Genomic DNA, 25,000 nt, shown 5'->3' on the forward strand with positions numbered 1-25,000 from the left:
CATACATACATACATACATACATACACACATACACACATACATACATATACATATACACGTATAGGTGTGTATCAGTGAAATGCAACTTTAAGCCGTAGAGTCTCGTTTGTGATATAACTGGCTGGTGGTGCGACTTTCAGCGTCATTTGGAAGGATAATTTCTTTACAACGGAGATTGCGAGAAGAGGAAGGAAGGAATTAGGTGGGTTTTAACAACCCTCTTGGAAACGTTTGTCGGAGCAGAACGACTTTTAAAACACACTGCTTGAGTGAAGAATGTTCATACGAATGTCTTGTCTGTGTGTGTGTGTGTGTGTTAGGAGGAATAGTTTGTGAGTTGGAGGGTTGACAAGGTTGAAATTGGTTAAGGTTTTGTAGCAGAGAAGAGAGAGAGAGAGAGAGAGGCAGAAGGAGAGAGAGAGAGAGAGAGAGAGAGAGAGAGGAGAAGGTCGACCTTGGGTGAATTGGTGCCACTTGTGTCAAGGGGCAGCAGGGTGGCTGTCTTGGCCACCTCCCTCGAGGTAAGAACGGTTAAGATCTCTAGTGCAGAATTCATGGGAGAGAGAGAGAGAGAGAGAGAGGAGAGAGAGAGAGAGAGAGAGAGAAGAGAGAGATGAACCATCATGCTAAAGGAATGTTTTATGAACGTGTTTCTTTGTGTTACGTTAGCTGTTAAGTCACAGGCAAACTCTTAAAAGAATATTCCATGAAAGGGAGATTTAAAATGGCGACATTAACGATTTCACAGTTGTTTGCTCCCGTTTGTGACTCCGTTAATTGTTAGGGTCCGAGTATGTTAAATGTAGGACGTCCTCCATTTTGGAAAAGAAAATATCAGGAGAGCGAGCTTTCGAGTGCCACTCCCATTATAGGTTCAATTTGTGTACGCATTCCTAACCATCATGGTACAGAATTGCTAGTCGGTTTGGAAGATGTAGTTGATGTAGTATGTCGTCGTGATTGTATTTCTAATCTCCCTTGAGATGTCGTTTGTTTATTAGGGAATTTTGTTTATGGACATTACTTTTTTACATTTTTATTTTCACTGTATGTTAGTTTGGTATTTTTTTCATTGCTTATTTCTCTTAATATATTAATATTCGTGAGTTGTTTATTATATATACAGAATTATGACAAACGTTCCAGTAGAGATTATTCGAGTTTGAACCGTGAGTCCTCGTTGTGCCACTTTACGAAGTAGGCAGAATTAGAATTGAGCTTCTACTGCCTTTCATGCCTTAGAGGCCGAGGGGAAGATTAAGCGCGTCGTGAGCACCTCAAGGAAGTGCCAAACTCTACATGGGCAAAATAGGAGACCAGGGCTTTTGAACGCAGCCATTTCTTTGTCAAAACACGTCCTGTCGGATTTATTTGTCAAAGATCTTCTGGCTTTTGTTGTTACTTTGAAGTTTCTATTCCTAAAATGTGAGTTGAATCGTTACCCCACATTTCTAAAGGTGCGTCCACACGGTCGAACAATGTCCGACGGACAAAAATTGTTACCAGTTAACAATTGTCTGCCGGTCTTTGCTTTGTGAGCAAAGTAAAAACATTTGGTATATAACAAATTCATCTGGTACCACTGTTCGTTGCCAGATCTACATCCATGGTTACAACGCTTATGACGTCATCCTGCTTCGCCTGTGATATGGTAACAATGTTTGTCCGTCGGACATTGTTCGACCGTGTGGACGCACCTTAAATGGAAAACAGACTTGTTGATCATATTTTAGAAAGTAGCAAATTTGTCGGGTATGTTTTTGGATATCATGACACTTTTATTTTTATACACTGAAATGATCCGCCACTTAATTTTGTTACAGAAATTGGGTACATCTGTGTGTTAGAAACTGAGCCCTCTCATTTTTTGACTGTCAAGAATCCTTTTCTGGTTACTTGGAAGACGTCTGGAATAATATTCGACAGAGGGAGAAAAAGAGTTTGACATTCAAGATTATTATACCAGATGGCAAGGCGATCTCAGGTGTTTGGGAAACTTTGAAATTTTCCCTTCGGGACAGAATCTTAATGGGAAAACAGAATTTTCTCTCTCTCTCTCTCTCTCTCTCTCTCTCTCTCTCTCTCTCTACACACACACACACACACACACACACACACACACACACACACACACACAGTTGATAAGGGACTAGGTGGGGGAGCGAGTTAGGCGAATCGGGAATATGATAGGACTGGATAAAATGAATTAAGAAGCCGAAATTGAGACTTCTCGTGACACAACGCTTTGGGAATGCCGGGCCCATCTCGGGATCAGATAGATAAGACAGGAGGACCCTCTCCCCTCCAAAAAGAACGGGGGTGAAATCCAAGGAGATAAGCCCTAGGATTTGGGAGAGATTTCCGAGATTGAGATTTTCGGTCACAGCTTACGGCCTGCGACGAGAGATAAGAGATAAAGGAACAGATTCTTATTAGCATCGTTCTGTCGGAATGAAAGGGGAGAACCATGACGTACCAGCAATATCTGGGGAAACCGATCTCTCTGCTGTCGCATTTCCATCCAGACTTGCGGACAAAAAAAGGAGGCAGGAATATTATTGTAAGATATATACTTTTGATTTCACGGGAGATTTCCCCCTTCCCCCCCTCCGCACTTTTTATTTTTAGCAGTGCTGTAATACAGTTTTTTTTTTTTTTTTTTGGTAGCTTTAATGAAACTGAATAACATACTTGTGTCTGGATGAAAATGAAAGAATTAGTGGAACTTTGGTAATGTTTGAATCTGGCTATCACAGTATTGATGATAGAGATCGCAGTACAGTAGATTTCCTGTCTACAACCGCTGTTTATTAATATGATCAGTGAAGAGAGAGAGAAAGAGAAGAAAATTGAGTGGTGACGGGTCGTGTTGAAGTTTTAGGACTTCCTTCTCCTTCCCACCTTCCTTCCCTTTAAGCCTTGGGTGACACCTGGCATCTGGGAAAGTAATTACACAGCATCAGGGAAGGAAGCAACCAAGAACGCAGCGTCGGTGGCTTAGCATCTGTCGAGTTTTTACTACTACGGCCACTTACGGGAAGGAGGGAGGTCTTGGATGGGAGGATGGGGGGGGGGGGGGGGGGGGGGGGGGGTGGGGGGGGGGAGGTCCATATTTTCTGTTGGTCGTATGTGGATTAAGGCAAGGTAAAAGGTTCTTATCAAGATATGAAGTTCAAATTTTCGGGATCAGCCAGAAACCGTGTGTTAGATGTCACTACTTTGACGTTAGGCTTGGTGCGTTTTTGATAATTCGCCGAAGCATGATTATATATACGTACGTATATATATATATATATTATATCTATATATATATATATATATATATATATATATTATATATATATATATATATATATATGTTTATAATATATATATATATATATATATAAATATATATAGGCTTACTTGTGGACGGATCTCTTGGTATAAATACCACCACCTTTTCTGTAAACTTTTCTCATTCATATACCTGAAGAGAGAGACAGCAGTCTCTGAAATATAGTACTTTTCTCTCTACATTTTGGTGTTTTTATGGGCTCCTTTTATTAGATGGAATTCTGTTGTTACAGAACATTTTTACCAGTCATATGTATATATATATATATATTATATATATATATATATATATATGTGTGTGTGTGTGTTTGTATGTGTTTATGCATATATATACATAAACACACACACACACACACACACACACACACACATACACATATATATATATATATATATATATATATATATATATATATATATATATATATATATATATATATATATATATATATATATATATTATATATATATATATATATATAGCAATCCCATTAGCGTTATCATTGGAGGTTCCTAATCGTTTAGTAAAAGTCAGTCCAGATAACTTACATTGAAACTTACGTACAAGGAATTCAGCATAGCACTTATCCTTAACTGTAGCCTCCACGTTCCCGAACTCATTCCCCGTAGGTTAATCAAGTCACTAATGTCTAAGCCTCTAGAAATTATATTTTCTTTATTTTTGTGTGACGGAAATACCACAGGTCTGGGACCAGGAAAGGTCGGCTGAAAATAACAGTGAAGTAGGAGATCCATAACCAAAGGGAATGTGGAGAGAGAGAGGAACAGGCTTGATATGAATATGGGTGGATTTGGAAGTATACGAAGGGGAAAAATAATACAATAAAAAATAGATAGTATGTATACTCAGCAGTTAATGCTCATATGGCTGATGTTATTGAAATGAAAATAATGGCAGTCTCAAGAATATTTAATGTAGGGGGCTAAGATAGATGCATGAATTTCCTGAACGTGTGCTGTTGTAATCTCCTTTTTCTGAAATCTGAATAATTACTGTACAAAGTAAAACTAAGTGTTTGCCAGAATTTCTACAACACTGTTGTAGGGCTCCAGAGGCTTGTTTAGATCTGTATAGCTTGAATCAAGTCCTTTATATATATATATATATATCTATATATATATATATATATATATATATATATATATATATATATATACGTATATATAGTATTTACCAGAGTGAGGAGCTGTGTTGGGGAGACAGAAGGTTTTGAGGTGAGAGTAGGATTACACCAGGGGTCGGCTCTGAGCCCATTTATCTTTAACATAGTGATGGATGTTATAATAGAGGAAGTAAGGGAGACAGTACCATGGAACATATTGTATGCGGAATGATATTGTTCTGTGTGCAGAGAGCAGGGAAGATCTGGAAGTGAAATTGGAAAGATGGAGACAAGTACTGGAGGACAGAGGAATGAGAATAAGTAGATCCAAGACAGAATATATGTGTACCACCACTGAGGGGATGATAGAGAAAGTATTCAGCTTGGTGGAGAGCAAATAAGGAGAGTTGATAAGTTTAAGTATTTGGGATCTTTTGTTAACGCTGGAGGAAGTATGGAAGAAGAAGTAAAACATCGGGTATAGGCAGGCTGGAACAACTGGAGAGCGGCCTCAGGAGTTCTTTGTGACAAAAGAGTGCCGCTTAGGTTAAAAGGAAGATTTCACAAGACGGTGGTAAGAACAGCAATGCTGTATGGTACGGAAACAGCAAGCATGAGAAAAGCAGAGCAGAAGAAGATGGATGTGGCAGAAATGAGAATGCTTAGGTAGATGTCTGGGGTAACAAGAGTGGATAGGATCAGAAATGACTACATAAGGGTCAACTAAGGTGGTGGAAGTATCAAAGAAAGTGCAGGAGGGGAGGCTGAGATGGTATGGACACCTGTTGAGGAGAGATGAGGACCACGCTGGGAGACATACTATGGGGGTGGAGGTTGCAAGGAAGAAGAAAAGAGGGAGACCAGAAAGAGATGGAAGGACTGTGTGAGAGGAGACTTAAATGATAAGGGAATTGATGAGGCAGAAGCACAAGATAGAAATAGATGGAAACGGCTCATCCGAAACGGCGACCCCATATAAAAATGGGAACAAGCTGGGAAGAAGAAGATATATATATTATAATACAATAAAAAATAGATAGTATGTATACTCAGCAGTTAATGCTCATATGGCTGATGTTATTGAAATGAAAATAATGGCAGTCTCAAGAATATTTAATGTAGGGGGCTAAGATAGATGCATGAATTTCCTGAACGTGTGCTGTTGTAATCTCCTTTTTCTGAAATCTGAATAATTACTGTACAAAGTAAAACTAAGTGTTTGCCAGAATTTCTACAACACTGTTGTAGGCTCCAGAGGCTTGTTTATGATCTGTATAGCTTGAATCAATGGAATCCTATATAATATATATATATATATATATATATATATATATATATATATATATATATATATATATATATATATATATATCATTTTAAAGAACCTTGGGTTGAACAGTAGGTGTACGTGTCCAAGAGGGAACCGGCAAAATTATTTAAATTTGAAGCAGTACGAGTGAAAAGAAACGTCACAAGAAAACGTGAAAACCAGAAAAAGAGAGAGAGAGAGAGAGAGAGAGAGAGAGATTCATCTGCAATACGTAATTCTCCCTGATAATAACTTTACTGTATGGTCTTAATTCACTGAGTTCAGGATGGCGAAGAGATGCGCGTTTCCGAAAGTTCGCTCTGCGATAGAATATGACCTAAGTTCCTTATTTACTGGCTGCTGTCGGGCCCGGCGGTTATATCATGCGCTGATGATACTGTTGGGTCCTGTGACTCAGTGCCTCCCCCTACCCGCCCCCCCCCCCCCCCCCCCATTACGTCCCTGTTCCTCTCCACCTCCGTCCCTGTGTCCTAAGTCTTCTTCCTACCTTTTTGTTCTCACGTCTCTCTCCCTTCTCTCCCCCTTGTCCCTTCTATCATTTGTCCCCCTCCTATCCACCTCCCCACCTCTTCCTGTCTTTAAATCTCCCGTCACGCCCACAGTGTAGACAGGTGTTTGATTCTGTTGCCAGGATCTCTCTCTCTCTCTCTCTCTTTTGTGTCTAACTCCTCCTCTCATCACGTGTGTTTAGTAGGCAGTGAAAGAGGAAGTTCTTACATAAAAGTTCCACGGAGGCCAGGGCTAAAGCACGTGGGGCCGATCTCAGGTGGTTTGCTTATTCATCAGGCTAATCTAGGTGTTTTTAATGAGAGTAATATAATTCATATTTGTGGAGAAATCACAGGGCCATTTAGTTTAGTCATTTTCAAGGTTATCTGGTGCGTCTCGTGAGTTGACGATTCTGTCCAAGTGCGATATCCAGCTTTTAAAGATAGTTTGAGTTTCTCTCTCTCTCTCTCTCTCGTATCATGAGTGAATTAGAGGGTATCAGGGGCTTATAAATTTGTCATCATGCCCTCGTTTCGTCCATTAGTCCAACACAAAGATGAAACGAGTTGAAAATGAAGGGTAGGGTTTGTTTGTAGACTTATGCAAAATGGATTAATGACTCTCTCTCTCTCTCTCTCTCTCTCTCTCTCTCTCTCTCTCTCTCTCTCTCTCTCTCTCTCTCTCTCTAAGATCCAATGCAATATTTTCCCATCAGTCTGTGAGTAATAGAGAACAGCCGTGTCAGAGGAGATAATTTTCGTTTATGTGACGACAGAAGTCTTTAAATTACGTCACGTAATTAATTAGGTGAAAGTCGGAATATTCTGGATACTGGCCGGATTGATCTGCTTCTCTCTGGACGACTTTTAAGGTACAAACATCTCGTGTAGAGCGTCAATACATCTGTAGGTATTTATCTGAAAGATTTATCTCGTGCGGGGTTCTTAGAGGTGGTACGAGAAAATCTTCAGTTCGGTGCTACCTCAAGGTTAGTAGAATACCAATGGCGAGAACCTTTTCTAGACTATTCGTCAAAGTAAATTCAAATGCGTTTGCTTGATCTTTGCTAAGTGCACCTTTAATTGCTAAGTGTTTCTGCGCTCTTTCGTTTATTGTTTACTTGCTTTCACCTTCTACATTTGTATAGTAACATCAGTTAGTGTACGTCAAATTTAACTCGATTTTAAAAGCAGACCATTTTCTTATTCATACAAATTGGATATCGCACGCAGTTTTATTGCAAACCAATTTTATGAATACCGTGCATCGAAAGCACTTTAAATGAATCATCAATATTGTAAGTTTTTTTTTTTTCTTTTTTAATGTCAGATGCACCATTAGAAGCTCGATTTTCCAACCAATCTAGCTAGGAGTGAGTATCTGTAAGGGCATGTTACTTTAGACGTCGGCATGTTTCATGCAAAAGTCCATTATCAGCACCTGTTAAGTTGAGTGAAACCTGAGTGGCAGAGGAGAATACAGAATAATATCAAACCGAGTGTACCACGCTCGAGCAGCATGTTGACAGGAAGGATACGGGTAAGGTTTTAATTCTCTTATTCCTGTCACCTGTCTAGCTGGTGGTGAACGTTCCCGAAGTTTCGGCGACTGAGAAGTCTTATTTTAATTTACAAAAATTAAAAGGGGAAAAGAAACTTCATACTCAATGTTGTGTGACTTCAGTTTTATCATAATTTTGGTGCACGTAGCGCGTAAAGAAAATAACGCGCAAATTAGCCCTGTTAGCCTGATTTAACTGCGCTCGTTGATCACGGGGATGTAATAACTCTTGAGCTCGTGAGGTGACGATGCTTGATTGTTGGGTTCGTATCAATTGGCGGCGTGCAGCGAGACTTGAGCGGCGAGAGCTGTCAAACACTGGTGGTGGGTGGGTGGCGGAGGCTGTTTGTCAGCTGTCTCAACAACAGGCAAGAGTTTGATCCCGTGGTCGCATTTCGGCTTCTGCTTTATGCATGCAAGCAGATGTCCTCCTACTGGGTTGTGCAGAAAACAACCGCGCGCGTGTACAGAACACCCCCTCCCCTCAAAACACACACACACACACACACACCAAGGACCTTCACCTTGTAGGCGCACATTCGTGGCAGTTAGTTGCGTAGGACATCGAGATTAATTGCTACGCAGTAGACCATACTCATGAAGTGTGTGTTTGTGTGTGTGTTACGGTAGTTAATGTTGTTTAAAAATTGTACTGTTCTCATATAAACTAGATTAGTTTTATGCTGAAGTGAAGGTTTAGTTGTGTGTAGTGTAAATTTATGAATATTGAAACTGAAGAACAGCTGGTTGACAACCTAGATTTTATGGTATTAATTATCAAAAGTTTTTGTTGTTGTATACATGATGCGGACAAGATCTAATGTACATATGAAAATATATAGATATTTATATAATATATTATATATGTGTATAATTGTTTTATTTTGATTCATCACGTCTGTTGAAATTGACTAAACAAAATGATTGCGAGTTGATTATGATGTAGTCGATAATAGTTATACTTTTATTTATTTACTTCTGCGTCATTCGGCAAGTCTTCTACTGCTCCTTGGGAGCCATTCATTTAATTTCTCCACTGAGAAACAGACGTCGCACTGAGCCGCGGTATCGGTTCTAAGTTAAAGGTCGGTATTTCTCGTTGTGAATGCGGCGCCAGGCATTCCTTGTCTCATATGCTTAGATAAATGTATCAGACACAAGCGGCCCTGTGTACTGGGAAGGGCATCGACGTACCATTTGTTTTTCGTTGAGATAATTGGATACGAAAGGTGGATGTGTGGTTTAAGTGCGCTGGTAGAGCTGCGTGACTGTAACGCACAACAAATTTCTCTCTCTCTCTCTCTCTCTCTCTCTCCACACACACACACAGAGCAAGCTCTGTGACACACTGACGCTACCAGACAGACGCATGCAAAGAGAAAAATATCTTATCTTTTATGCCCGATTCTGTTAGCTACTTAAAGGTCAATCGCCAATGACTTCCTTTCTAAATGATTATGTAAGCTCATGCCTTTAATGATCGTGTTGCCTGTCGTATTGTAGTGTGACTGACTGATCTAGCGCATATAACTGACGTAGCAGGAACGTTGGAGACTGGCGTTCCAAAAGGAAATATAATAAAAGCCGAAAAGGACAAGTTAATTTCAGCGAAACATTCCTTCATGAAAACAAACAAACAAACGAGTACTTCTACTTGCTCAAAATAAAGGAAATTCTATATATATGACTTGTTACGAAAATAAACTAGCAAATGTCCATTTACTTACGTTTTGGAACTCCATAAATAAAGTGCTAGGAATTATTTTCCCTCTAGACAGGAAAACCTAAAATAGACAGGAAGTACATCCGGTTTTGAATAACGTTTTGCTTATCACTTATAGTCCCCCCCCCCCTCCCTCTTGTTTGCTTCCTGTGTGTGTATAACAAATTTAAGGATAAATTTGTTCAATATTATATATATATATATATATATATATATATATATATATATATATATATATATATATATATATATATGTATGTATGTAGTATATGTACACATACATACATACATACACACACACGCACATATATACATATATATATATATATATATATATATATATATATAATATATTATTATTATTATATTAGATGAAGAATCTAGATAGAGGAAAGATTATTTTTGCTTTCAGTTGAAGATTTGATTTATGAGGATGCGAATAAGGTAATGGCTTTTGAAGTATAAGAGAATATTACCCTTCTGTTTGCTCACCATTATTGATTTTCTGCATTATTTTCTTCCTTCCTCTCTGGGTGCCATATTTTCCTCGGTCCTTTGGCCCTCCTCGGAGCCATAAATGAGGGATGGTGTCGGTTCTTCCACGTCCCCCTGCAACTCCGTTTGTGTAAATAAACGCCGAGGGGGAGACTTCCTTTTTTCACTTTCAGGGGAGGGAAGGGTTGTTGGGTGGGGGGTGGGGGGATTGTTTGAGAGAGAGAGAGAGAGAGAGAGAGAGAGAGAGAGAGAGAGAGAGAGAGAGAGAGAGAGAGAGAGAGAGACATGTGGAAGACGGAAGGGCCTGTAAATTTAAGTTAATGATGGGAGAAAGGGGTAGGTATTCAGAGGGATGTAAACCGCAATGTTTGTGCGTTTGTCGGTGGGTGGTTTGTGTATGCTGGTGGCGGTTTGTGGGCGTATATGGCGGCAGTGTCGAAGGTGGTTGAATTCCTGGTTTGCTGGTGAAAGACGAATGTTGTTGACGGAAGCTTGTGCGCTTTGTGTATGCACTGTACGTTGGTAACGTCGAAAAAGTTGTGTTGGCCCCCCTCCCCCGTTTGAAAATAGTTTATTAAAGAATAAAGAACCTGATTCAATTTGTTGAACTCCAGGATTAATTGGACGTAATTGTTTTCACTGATTAATTTTGATTTATGTTAATGTTGAATGGTGGTATTTACTATTTATGCTGCAATGAAGTTAATACTTAGGTAGAGTACATTATAGTTTTAGATGATTGAGAGCTGCATAGTGGTTCGGCAATCTGTGAAACTTGGGTTATAGAAGGGGATGCTGTACTGGCTGAGAATACGATAGTCTGCTGGAGGGGAAGGAGACTGGGGTAGATGTCGCTATCGGGGTAATCTTGGGTAGTAATATAAATAAAGAAAAAAAAATCTTTGAAAATGGAAAGCTCTTCCGGAACCGTTCACTAATCATTCAAACAATTGCGTGTCAGTAATTTTCTATAATTTCCTGCAATTTTTCTCAATGGTCTTATAGAGGACTATATTCCTTACTGTACATATATATATATATATTAAAATTAAGGCCATGAAATACGACTGCTCAGTTACTCGCTTGAATTTTGTTAAAATGTAGTTTACCTTTTTACAGAAGGTGGTAGGTTTACCAGCCCGTGGCGTGCGAAGTCGACACGGTCGGTTCTTACCGTAATGATCGTGGCAATTAATTGATTACAGGTTACTCCCTCGTACTACAAAAAAAAAAAAAAAAAAAAAAAAAAAAAAAAAAAAAAAAAAAAAAAAAAAAAAAAAAAAAAAAAACAAAAAAAAAAAAAAAAAAAAAAAAAAAAAAAAACAGCCTCTTGGTTTAAAAGGGGAGGAGGGAACTGCGATCTCTCTTCGACAAGAGAGAAAAAAGAATAGATTGATGTTCCGTGCGAGGTAATAACCACAGTTATTTCGTGATCTGATAATTATTACATAGCAGTGCTGATGATGCATTTGGAGATTATTACGTTGGTAGTCGCTCTCTTTTGAATGGAGGAAATTATGGAATAAGGATTATGGACCTGGGGTTAAACTGGTGGACTTAGATATCATGTTCGTGCGTTCTTTTACTGTTCTTTATATCTGTTGTTAATTATTGTGGTTGTCTGGTAATTATATTGAAAATTCAGATTAAAACCAATCTTTCCCATGGGCATGGTTGAACAGCTTTTTCCAAGAATTTCTTCGACAATGACACATCGAAGTGCAGAAAGTTGAAGTTACAGTCTCCACAATTGCAATAACGTTATTTTGCCTTCGACTTGTTCTTCTCTTACAGCCGCAAGTAAGACTTGAAATTAATTTTTTTTTTTTTTTTTTTTTTTTTTTTGGGCAGCAGTCGGAGCACGGAAGCATTCGATTCTCGTTTAGTTCTTGTTCCATCGTCCCTTTCCCCACCCATTGTAAACTCATTTTTCTCTCTCTGCTTTGGAACCGAATGCGCGAGTTTGTCATATATATGCACTGTTGGTATCAGTTTACTTCCCCTTTGCTTTCCGCCTTTTTTTTATATACTCCATGCATGTGTGTCTTCCTCTCACCCCCCTCCCTCTTTTCCCTCCCTGCAGACCTGAGACACGTGCGTGCGTCACTTCAGAAGGCCACGTGTCCCTGTTGCGGTTCGGCCTTATGTCGTTGGCTGTCGAAGACTGTGGGTCGACAGGGAGGGTATGGGCCGGGTGGTGTGGTAGGTAGGCAATGATTAGCGGAAAGGATGTTAAGGAAAATAAAAGATTCTCTCTCTCTCTCTCTCTCTTTCTCTTTCTCAGCTCTATTAGGTTTTAACGGTTTTTTTGTAGTTGCTCCACCCTGATAGGGTAATCAGGGCAGGTTATCCTGGTGCAAAACATTAACAAACTGACTTGGGTGATTCACGCTTCCTCTCGTCGCTTGAAAATAGCTTTTCTTGAGTTGTTCTCCGTTAGAGTTTATTTGATAGATGCAGATTTTTTTTAGTGAAGCGCTATTATTATATATTATTATTGCTAAAGAGAACGAACAGTTTCATGTTTAAATTTTGTACATTAAAAATCCACAATTAATCTGTGCATTTTTATATATTTAAAACTTAAAAACCAAGACTTTTGCGAATACAATGTATTGGTATAATGTAGATTTTTATTATACAGCGCCATCTTGTCTCGTTCGCTATCCGTTGTACCGTATTTCCGTTGCTTTGTCATGGCTGCCCCAAACTTGGTGGTGAATGGGGGTTGGCGCACATGAGATTGGCTTAGTTGGGTCCTTGAACTAGTTTTTTTCATCTTGCCATCTCATTCATTCATCATGCCCAAATTGTGCTCGTCCTATCATGAAAGCGGTCGAGTACTCTGTACGTGCATTTCTTAGCTGTGTGAAGCAGCCGGCTGGGTCTGATTTCCGGACCGTATCTCTCTCTCCTCTCTCTCTCTCTCTCTCTCTCTCTCTTCCACTTAGTAAGATGTGCAGCTGCATCATCTGCGCGAGGATCTGCTACAGCAGCAGGTCGCAGCTGTTGCTTGTGCTGTTTCGAGTTTGGGCGTTGATAAGTTATGAAGGCTACCAAAAGCCCCCCTGATGTATGGCGGCAAGGAAGGCAGGCGGCCCTCAAAGAGGAAGCTGCTTTACTTATAAGTAACTTCGCTGTTTTTCTACCCAAGGCAGTTGGCTTTTGCATGCTGCTGTGATTGTCTTCATATATTGGTTGTGGAAGTTCACTTAAATTGGAAACAGAGAGAGTACAAGGGAGGTAACTGGTCCGCTAGTATAGTGGTTATTGTCGTGGTATACCACTCAGATGTTGTGGGTTTGCGTCTCTCCTAGGGCGATGAAAAATCACTGGCTCTGTATTATGATCAGTTAATGCTGGAAGCTTGGATTTCAAGTCAGTGCTCCCTGTGCATTTGTTCCATGTGGATAGGCTTCATTTACCTGAAATGTTGATAATATAATATAAACATTATCATTACACACGTCAAAGGTCATCGTATAGCCGTCTGGCTAAGTCAGCAGGAGAAGAAAACTTAATGAGTAACACTCTGACTCTCATTTTCCTTTTTGGAAAAGTTTCCGAATAAAAAATTAAGAATGAGTAAGGAGAAAGAGAGAGTTCTTTCACACGATCATATATACCTTATAATTAAGGGAAGTTCCGTATTGAGTGGAGTATCAGCTGAAGAATTTAGATCATTTTCTGCGCATTAAAACCTCTTTACGGAAATTAGCATTATTTCTGCTTTAGGGCACCACGCGATGCAAGTTCTCTCTCTAGAGCCGAGTGATAGACATTGAAGAGCATTGTATTGATTTCGGCTGCAAAATCCACCCTTTCCCTTCATCAGCCGTAAAATATTACGGTGCAGGTCAGTTTGCAAGCAAGGGTGGAGGAAAATGTGAATCACTCTTGTTACGATTGTCGTATGGATTTATTTTGAAGAGCAAATTGACATCAGGGGTTATTTAAAGGTTGTGGACATGGAAGATGACCACGAGTGAGTCAGTCCTGTCTAGACCAGCTCCCGAGTTTGTGTGCGTGTGCGTGCGTGTGTTTCCTTCCTTAGAAGGACTTCGCATCACCTCCGGTCCTTAAGTCGGTCCCAGAAAGGGACATGGAATAGGTTGCATTACCATCCTACGCTCGGGGAACAAACATCGCTTTTTGGGCGGCTCTAGCTAGAACGTTTGTTGTTTATTTTATAACATTTAGTTGGCTTGATGGTTTTATGATTGGTATCCCAATTATGTTAATGGTCATGTATGCATGCGTATTATGTCGTTCTTAATAAATATATGCTAGAAAAACCGAAAGTAATCGTCATTTTCAGCTTGAGCTCTGCAGTATGTTCGTGAGTGAATTATTGCTTTTCCATTTCCTTCTTGCATTCGATAATGTCCGTGGTATTGATTACGTGTATCTCTTTTACAGGTACGTTGTCTGATATGTGGGTCATCCAAGGATTTTTTTGGTATGGCTGTAAAGGTAAGTCTCTCTCTCTCTCTCTCTCTCTCTCCATATCTCCCAGACGCCTCTATTCTCTCGTCTCTCTCCTCTCATCTGTCTCATCCGTCTCTCGTCTCTCCTCTCTCTCTCTCTCTCTCTATGTGACGAAGGTATGGAAGCATATAAATCTATGTTTGTACAATTATACTGATAGCTTTGCACTTGTTTCTGCATACTGTACTTATGTTTGTTTATATGTGTATACTCTACACTGAATGTATGAGATAAAGGTTCAATTAAAATTCTGTAACCTTTGTGTTCATGAAGCGATTGGGAGAGAGGTGTGCTTGGCGTCATAGGTAAACCAACATGATTATGATAAGGCTAATTCACCGCCCGAACCCCTCTTACGATTACGTTAATTAGTGGTTGTACCTGGTAATCTTGACGGGTAGAGAGAGATAGTATTGCAAAGCCTCCGTGGTTTGAATATTCCCCCTTCCTTACCTTGACGTGATCATGCGTTAATGAAGCCCTCCCCCCCACCCCAAACCCCCAACCCCCACCGCTTTTCCTCCAGTCTTTGTTATCGTATTCACGGTGGCCATGTGTGTGTGTGTGAGTACCTTAGGAATAAGTTCGGCTAATCAGCCGGGCATCTGCCCTAGCGTGGGTATATTACATTGCCCGGTGTTCATATGTCGCCTTTTTATTTTCCGGTGGTCATAGTTTAACCGACCAGAATGGAAGCCATCAACATGAGCTCTGGTGGGAAAGAATATACCCAAATTCCCGATTGAGGGAGCGAGAGCAGGAGGGCATTGCATCAGGGAGGGAGGGAGGGGAAGGGAGAGAAAATAAACTATAGACCCACCCTGCCGTTTTTCTGTTCGTGTTGTGTGGTCGTTGAGTAGAGGGACGAGGGGGACATTTTTACGCAGATGCATTTTCAGGTAACGGTTTTTTCCCTTTTAGTTTTTGATATGAACCACCTCCTGCTGCAAACGTTGCTCGAATATTGGTTTGATAAATGTGTTACACAGGACAAGCTATATACTGTCTTCAAACATTTTACTGGGGTTCATATCTTCTTTTGCATTAGTTAGTTTTCATGCATTGCCTAATAATTAATTTAGTTGCAAATAACAGTTGCACTGAATCATATGTTATTAAAATATGCGTCGATGGTTAATCTCGGTGAGATATACGTGGCTTTTATTAGCTTTCAGTTGGCAACCTTCTTGGTATTTGTGTATTTTTTTGTCTTTTCATAGCTACTCTCCAACTTGACACATTACTAGTCAGTTTGTCCGAAGTGCGTAGGTCATTAAATGTAATTAGGAAGCAAGAATGGTCCTTTGTCAAAAATTGAATTCCATAAATGCCTGCTTAGTTATAAAACATAAGAAAGAAAACCGAATGAGATTGCCACCATCAAAATGAGAGTGAAACATTCGCAGGCATTGCGTTGCCCTCAGTGCGGTAGAGCAAATTAGCGTGAAGGAACCTGGGTCTCGTTATTGATTGATTGATTGATTCATTGTTGTTTGTGGAGAATCAATAAATATACCATTTTTTGTTTAATTCTTAAAGGTTAGTTCAGGTTAATGATTTAGTGTAAAATTTGATATGGGCTTTGAAAATCTACCAATGATCACATTTGGTTTGGTAGAATCTTCATTATTTTATATTGTTATATTGTCACAATGCACGATGTTTGTTTTTGAGAAGATTATTTTTATTGATAGTAAAATGTATTACTGGGGCTCATATTGGAACACTCCACTTCCCAGTTGAAATTGACCTTGGCTGTCGGATTTAGGGTGGAATAGAACTTCATCTTTAATGTTAGCGATGAAAGAAAATAAGTGGTCTAGTTTTCTGAAACTATTAGTGGCAGCTTAACGTATGTAAAGTCTGAGCCGTGCCATGAGACGATCATCGCCACGGTCCGGCGGTTTTTTATTCGAACTTTTATTTTTCCGTTCCACTTTCCTCGTCCGTTTCTGAGAAGAGCCGTGGGTTGTCATGGAAAATGTAACTGGGAAATTTTGAAAAGGAATTCGTTGCCTTTGGATATCTTTATTTGTTATTCCTAAACATGTCGAATGATCGAAGTAGTGTCGTGTGTTTCATGAACGAGTTACACCGTGAGGTCTTAATACGTTGCCCTTTGACTTTCTCTCTCTCTCTCTCTCTCTCTCTCTCTCTCTCTCTCTCTCTCTCTCTCTCTCTGCTGCCGGTGAAGTCCAACGATGGCCAGAGTCATGTGTTCTTGGACCTTCAAAAACAAGTGCCCTTTTCCCTTTTCCTTGCTATTTTCCTGCTCCGTTGATAGTTTAATATTTCTCGTTATCACTTTCAGATCGGCGAGGCTGCTGAAGGGTCGATCACTTTGTGCTATACTTTCATGTCTCTTGCTGGATTTGATGTAGCAGTCTCTTCCGATTTTTTCGTGTGTACGAGTCGTTTCAACTCTTAGTCTGTTACAAGGTATAATGTCTGTAGTAGTTGTTAATTAAGAGATTAAGAAAAGCAATGCAAGAGATTTAAGTTTTTCCCGGGGTTACTCGTTGTTTCTTTATATTTAATAGTTTGTATCGAGTGAATGTGAGCTATTTTGTTACAGTATAAAGTATAAAACTTTGTTGATTTTTAAGTTTAAGTACTAATTACACACCAGTACTGTTAACGTGAGTATCACCACATAAATATTTGTTGAAAACCTACCTCTGAAGTTAGAGATTTTCTCTATCCTGGTGACGCACCTGGGCCTCACGGCTTAAATTACCGGTGCTCTTGGATTTATTGCATTTAATCGATCTGGTCTTTGTGCAGATGGAACCGCTGTGTAATGAGATCATGATGATTTTTTTTCTTTTTTTTTACACGAAAACTTGATGTCCTGTTTGTGGCGGATGTAGAACTGGTAGATTTAATGCGCAGGTGGATGTCCAGAGATCTCGTCTTTCTGTTCGATTGGTGTGTGTGTGTGTGTGTGTGTGTGTGTGTGTTACGATGTTATCAGGGTGACTCACCACTTGCTTCTGACCACCTCTGCTCTGCTCCGCCTGTACACCTGCAGTCGTTGGGGCAGACGATCAAGCATCTGAACGGTCCGTGCAGGCACGGTCTAGATACCTAGACCGTGCATGCAGGATGAAGGTAGTCCTTATATCGGTTGTTGGTTTAAAAGTCTGAGAGAGCCATTCATTCCCTCTACGGTTGATGGCTTTTGATTTGGTGAGATGCTGTCACACTCACAGCTACATTACGGACGTCTGCAATACTACCATAGAACAATTCACCTAGTATATTGTATACTAATTTTATATTTGTATCTGTCTATCTATTATATCTTTATTTTTTTTTTCTTAAAAATGAGCCCCGAATTCTGTGGAAGCTTGAAATTCAAGTCAGAGACTCCTGTAGGCGGCTTGATCTATATGAATAACGGCTCATGTTCTGAATAATAATAATAATAATAATAATAATAATAATAATAATAATAATAATGCATGGAAGAAGATGAGCTGAGGAGAGAAAGTACTTTGGTATAGAAATTTATTATGTAAGGTTGTCAATTGGAGGTGTGAATGTAAAGGTACTGACTTGGGTGTACAAAAAAAAAAAAAAAAACAAAAAAAAAAAAAAAAAAAAAAAAAAAGTGAGGGAGCGTAGTGAATCTTATGAGAGGTTTGGGAATGACAAGAGCCAGAAGACGTGGCAGTGGGTGAAGCCCCTTAGAGCAGAAAGGAGGGAGGGAGGGAGAGGTTTGATGGAAGAGTTACGCGTGGGTTGGAGAACCGGTGCCGGGAGAGGAGTGATTGGCTAACGAATAAGATTTTAAGGACTTTCAAAGGAACAGGATTGGTGTATTTTCCGTCCTCTCTTTTGGGATACGCGCCTGAGAGAAACAGGAGGCTTGGGAATAAGACGGGGGATAGGTTAGGAAGTTGAACGCACTTTAAAATCTCGGTTTAAATCGTTTGCACAGGAGACCTCCTTGATAACGGTGATAGATTGAACCTCCTCTCCCCCCCCCCCCCCCCCCCCCCCCCCCCCCCCCCCCACCCTCCCCCCCCCCCCCCCCCCCCCCCCCCCCCCCCCCCCCCCCCACCCCCCCCCCCCCCCCCCCCCCACCCCTCCCCCTACCCCCTTAATATAATGGTATGGACTCTCGGATGATTTTGTTTTTTTGTTTTTTGGACTAACTCTTTCCTTCTCGCAACTTTTTTCTCGGGATCTTTGGGTACAGTTACGTAGGGGTTAATTTAATATTCAGTTTGGGTATGTTTGGGGTGCGTTACTCTCTCTCTCTCTCTCTCTCTCTCTCTCTCTCTCTCTCTCTCTCTTCGTATCACGCACATACTCACACAGCCTTTTCAGTGTAAGGATGCACATTAATAATTCATGTTCGGTACGTTCAGTAAGTTGCTTGCCAGTAGCATGACACCTTTTGATAATCAATAACGTGTTACTTGTACGGTTTCCATCACCACATAAGTCGTATATAGATTTTCGTGTATTTCTCTTTAGAATCCATTTGATAGCTTAGATACTACAGGTATCTGTATAATTAGTATCCAATTCGTTTATAGGTTTTTGGTCTATTAATGTTTTATTGCCTATTCCATAATTGGAAATCATCGTTTCTGGAAACTCTCCTTGGATGGTTCTGATTGACTGTCATTCAGTCGGCTTTTCTAGAATTTATATTTGCTACACTAAGCTTTTAATGTGAATCTTCTCACTATGAACGCATTTATTCTGTTTTACCGTTGCATTAGATACCACTGATTTATCCCACCTCGAAGACTGTAAGCAAATGATGACTGTAATGTTAAGGCCTACATCTTGCCATGAGTGCGGTTGAATGAAAAAGTATCGTGCGCTCTCCGGAAATTTCAGTGAGAGTTGTACGGGTGAAGTGTGCAGCGGGAAGGGAAAGGAAGGGAAAGGAAAGGAAAGGAAGAGAACAGAAGACGAACCGCCCGCAATCCGTGACCCGTCATGAGCCATTTGACTTGAACGGCAGTGTTGTCACCTTTCACGTTGCTCAGGTACTTCTCTCTCTCTCTCTCTCTCTCTCTCTCTCTCTCTCTCTCTCTCTCTCTCTGGAAGCGAGTTCCGCTCACAAAGCTAGTGCCCAGAATTCAGCTCTCTCTCTCTCTCTCTCTCTCTCTCTCTCTCTCTCTCTCTCAATGCGTTTGTTTGGATGGAAGCGAGTTCAGTTCACAAACTGAGTGGCCAGTATTCAGTTTTCGAACCGAACGAAGAGGGGCGATATGGGAGTTTCTCTAAAGCTCTGAATGGCTATGTTGACCTAGGTAGTGATGATGTATCGAGAGAGAGAGAGAGAGAGAGAGAGAGAGAGAGAGAGAGAGAGAGAGAGAGAGAACAGACGTGGTTCTACTGCTCCTTGGAAATGTTCTCTATAAAACAAAGGCCATAGACAAGGTAATTTTTACATTTCCGTAAGATTCCCCCCCTCTCTCTCTCTCTCTCTCTCTCCCCGTCTGAAGACTCCCATTCCCATCCCTGTTTCACGTCCTAGCACCCTTTCCATTTGCATAGAGCACAGTCCTCGTGTCCTGCTTCCTTCTTGTCATCCTCCCTTCCCGATATGTGATCGAAGTTGAACTGTAACTGGTAAAGTTTGCATATGCATATTCAGTGTTGCTTGGGAAGTTTCAGGAGCCGCCCTTCGCTCGCCTTTGCTGCTGCTGCATCCCCTTCATTTAAGGCTATGTCTCGGCAGCAGACACATCAGACTAGAAGAGGTGTTACGTAGCAACACTGGGACATGGAGAGAGCGACGGAGATTGAATCTCGTGTGGCTGGGCTTTGATCAGTTGGGCATTTTCTCTCTCCGAAAAGGAGGGGGCAGATGAATGGACGGTTGCTTGGTTTAGATCCAGGTCTGTAGACCTTAGTTTAGATTTAAGTGGCCTTGGTGTTGTGCGAAAAGGAGTAAGAGTTCTGCTGTAGACCCCTGGACTCGTTGCAGCCAACACAAATTGGATTAAAGAATGGATCATGCAGTTGAACCTATCTGTATGTGCTAATTGGCGTTTGTATCTGCCGACAGAATCCTAATTCGGGATCGTTACCACATGATTATTTGCATGGTAGAGAGGCCGTTTGGCGGTCGTAAATCATCATGGTATTACTTTAAACAACCGCACACTTGGCAGTAAACTCGCATCTTTTCACGGACACCTGTAGCCGGGTGTAGTGCTATTGTTTTTGGACCTATTAAAATACGAATCTAAACCTTATGCGCAATGGAGAAGAGGCAGTGTGCGTAGCGTGTCATCAATAAACATTGGACGGTCATCGTTAAGACGAAATTGGCCGCAAATACCATGCCATTTACGGGCCTGCTGTTATTCTGGGTAAAGATCATATTTATGAATGAAGATGAATTTTTAAAACATGCTCCTCGTTCTGTGTAAGCGGTGACCATAAACAATTGGAGGTCTCCCAGCTATTATTTCTCTGAAGTATCTTTGCCTGGTTTGGGAGTTAATTGCTTCTTGTTAAAGGGAGATTTATGTGCGGTGCTTACTGATTCTCTGCGCTAGTGATACCGGTAGGAATAGGTAGGTGCGCAGGTATTGATACTATGCCCGGAGTCTCTCTACTATAATAAAAAGACGTTTCACCTCTTCCAGGATGTTTCTGGAAAGGTAAGGAAGGAAGGGGGGGGGGGGGGATGGGTAACGCTGACCTGGAGGGGAATGGGACAAGAATGTTTCCGTAAGTGTAAGGAGGAAGTTAGAAGGGAAGGGGGAAGAAAGTTTCAGGAGAGATCGAGGAAGAATATTATGAAGGGAGAGAGGGAAGAATGTTTGGAAGGGAAAGGGATAATATTTTTCTGAAGGTGAAAGGGGAAGAACGTTTCCGAAGGGGATGGGTGAAGGAGGTTTTCAGAGGGGAGAGAGAAAATGAGTGGGGGGGAGGGGGAAGAAGCGGCTGCTTCCTCATCCCGCCAGACAACGACTCACCTGCCGCATTTCCGTGAATCACTTGACATTTCTTGAATCATGGGGGTCGCTCATTAATGATTCATCAGGCACCTATGATTCACTGGCCTGACAGAAATTTGTCTGGGTTTGTTTCATCGGCTCCATCAGCCCCTCTTTTTTTCGTTTTCGAAAAGTAATTCTTCTAGAGAGAGAGAGATTTTCAAGTTGAATATCTTCTTAAAGTAGGGTTTAACTATGGTCAAAACATATATATATATATATATATATATATATATATATATATATATATATATATATATATATATATATATATATATATATATATATATATATATATATCTCACACACACACACACACACACACACACACACACACACACACACACACACTTCGCTAGGTATGGACTGAATAGCCAGCTTGCGAATTCTCATAGTGGCGTTAAGCCCTATTTTGTAAATCTGCATCCGGGACATGTCTGATGAGTGATGACAATTATGCCGCAATGCTGGAATTTTTTCGGACATTTGTTTATATAGTATTTGTGTATGTATATATTTTGATGGGCGGAAAATGGAGCGATTACCGAGCGTATTGTTGGGTCGTTCGCCTTGGTGGAATGCCAGACGTAGCTTTTAATGGTGGGAGGCTTTGGTGGGAATTTAACACTAAATACTTTGCAGTTTCTCCCTCCTTTGGGAATTGTATTATTCATCCCGCTTATTGTGTTGGACATTGCTCCTACCTCTCATTTGCATACCGACGCAAAAGCTCTTCAGCTACGGAATCGTTCGCTTTTTGACTCGGGCCGACAATCATAATCTATTTAGCCGGAAATGAATAAGGTTCCGCTCGCCTCAATTTGGGATGCGTTGTAGTTTATCATTTTTTATTTGATTTGATTCTGTGTATTTATTTGTTACGTGGAAATCCTTCTTTTATTTTTATATTTCAGCATTTGTATTTTACGTAGGGTTTTCAACCAACATTTTACGCCAGATGATGATTGCGCTAGTAGCCGTTTTCTTAAGTTTAGTGCGACCCCCTCACATCTGTCTTGACGTATTATTGTCCGCTAGAGTTATTCTGTTCCGTGTTTGTGTTATCGTTTGGTTTGCATTGAGACCAGAACTAAACTTGCTATATCTTTTCCACATTTATGGATATTTACCTTATAGTTCGTGGTACTTTTGCATTTGTTCGTCTTTTACTTGCTTCAATTGTTGTGTTTTGTGTCCATTTTTCCATTGCCTTAGAAGATTATATATATATATATATATATATATATATATTTATATATAATATATATATATATATATATATATATATATATATATAGCTCACCTTCAGTACAAACCGACGATTACTATGTCATTCCGCTTCCTTCTTTTGTCGATGGTAATGTTTTTTTACGACATCCCGAGAAATCTTCCAAACACCAAGAATACGTAAATGTCAAAGTAACCTTTTAGCTTCGCTTTTAGAGTCAGTTTTTATTTTTTATTTATATATTTATAGGCCATTGATTGATGGTGGGGGAGGACTTTATGTCTTTTGTGCGCGTAATGAACAGATAAAATTGTTTGACTTTTGTTTTTCGAAAGATGTTTTCTTCTGATTACTAATATTTCGTATAATTATATATTATACATATATATATATATATATATATATATATATATATTATATATATATACACATACATTTATATATAATTTATTTATATACGTATATACATTAAATACATTTTGCTATTCTCTCATATGTATATATTACAGAAATTGTGCTATTCTTTTTTAGTTTTTATCGCTTTATTCCACGCTTAGTTAACGGCTGATGGATAATTTAATTTTAGGTTAACAAACAGCTAATTAGTTCCTCAAGAATAGTGGCTCCATAAGGTGGTCCGATCTTGATATTTAAGTAGACGTCCAGGATGGATTTGCTATCCTTCTGCCTTGCCCTTCTTGCTTTCGATCTATGTAAGTCGAATAACCATAATTTTTTAATTTTTTTATTTCAAACTCCGTTTACTGGGTAAATGCTTCGTCATTGACCTTCTAAACAAATGACGTCATCCGTGGTCTGGTCATTGGTAGCCATGAAGACAGAGGTTTAGTTGTGCGAAACTGCCTCGGTTCCTCATGCATACCTCATAAAAATATCTCATAAAAATCTTTTGGTTGCTCTGTTCAGCCAGCATAAATAGACAGCAGACTCGTACTAGATCTGGTCCGCTGGTATCGTGGTTAGTGTCTTGATATACCACTCAGATGTCGCGAGTTCGCGTCTCCCATAGGGCGACGAAAAATCACTTGCTCCGTATCATGATGAGTTACTGCTGCAGTGTGGGGTCTGTGATAGGAGTTTGGAACTTACATTCTTTGGAAGTTTGAGTTTCAAGTCAGTGGCCCCTGTGAGTTGGTTTCATCTACAGAAGTAATGATGATAATAATCTGAGGCTGTCTGTTTTTCTTGTACACATTGCGTCGGAAGAATACAGTTCAAGCGTGAAGTCTTATCATACGTTTTAGAATCTTTGTTGCGTGCTGATAATTTGGAAGATAGCCGCTTGAGTTATGTCGTCATTTACCGACAAGTACGGAAGCGTTTTTCATTTTTTGATGAAGTGTTTCGTATATATCAGCGCAACTCCTCCTCTGTGGGGGTCCCTCCTCTTCGAAGGGTTTGCAACACCAGATCAACGTTTATGGGTGTGTCCAGGCTACAGTAAAAAAAACGTTGGCAACTCACTGTACACGTATCACAAAACAGGTTGATTACAGGTCAAAACGACTTTGTGGTAGTTCTAACCAATGCTTCATACGATTATGTAGCTTTCGCCAAAGTATTGTTCTCCACATACTGGTGTTGATATTCAACCTGTTTGTGATACATCTGTGATATATTGCGGACGTGTGTTGATGCCCTGGTCTGCTGTCGTATGGACACACCCAAAGGAGCACTCGAATCCCATTTTGCTGTAAAGTACAGTAGAGTGAATGGAAACAAAGCAAGTGAGTGTGTGCGTGGCCAGTATGCCACTTGAGCTGAGCCGCCTTGGTCGAAGATTACATAGTTCTTCCCTGGACCATGATTGTATTAGATTATAATACTGTACAACCCTCATTTCACTCGTCATGCGACCTCCCTCCCTCCCTCCCTGCTCGCTCTCAGGCTCAAATTTTGCTTCATCCGACATCGGTGTCTCACAGTCCGTGGTCGGGATATGCGAGTCTTGGAATAATCCATGAATTGAGAATGTGACGTGTAACTCCCATTTTGTTTTAAGAATGTTAAGAGTAATTCTTGCACGTATTTTTATGCTCGTGTTCTTTCTGGTCCATTTACTTACAAAATCAAGTTTCTCTTTCATGTTCTGACGTATGATGTTAAGGTGAAGGATCGGGTGTGCATTTTTATGCGATCAGCGATTGAAGCCTGCAGTTTTCTTATCGCTGTCATAAGGGAAATGTGTATCATTAGAACACCAAGGAAGTCACGAACGTAATCCAGGA

At 40.2% G+C, this 25,000-nt stretch overlaps 1 protein-coding gene across 8 annotated transcripts in view; it reads left to right on the forward strand.

Annotated features, from left to right (window-relative positions):
* Positions 1-25,000, forward strand: part of LOC135215651 (semaphorin-1A-like) — a 413,230-nt gene that overhangs the window by 160,458 nt on the left and 227,772 nt on the right. The window contains exon 1 of one of the 8 annotated variants that reach the window (XM_064250575.1): positions 14,439-14,531. The exons of the other annotated variants lie outside the window; for them this stretch is intronic. Coding sequence (XP_064106645.1) covers positions 14,441-14,531 — 91 coding nt within the window. The 5' untranslated portion in view covers positions 14,439-14,440. Of the gene's footprint in view, positions 1-14,438; positions 14,532-25,000 lie in introns of those variants that run through there. 8 annotated transcript variants of the gene reach the window in all.

Source organism: Macrobrachium nipponense, chromosome 5, assembly GCF_015104395.2.
Source record: "Macrobrachium nipponense isolate FS-2020 chromosome 5, ASM1510439v2, whole genome shotgun sequence".
Classification (NCBI taxonomy): domain Eukaryota; kingdom Metazoa; phylum Arthropoda; class Malacostraca; order Decapoda; family Palaemonidae; genus Macrobrachium; species Macrobrachium nipponense.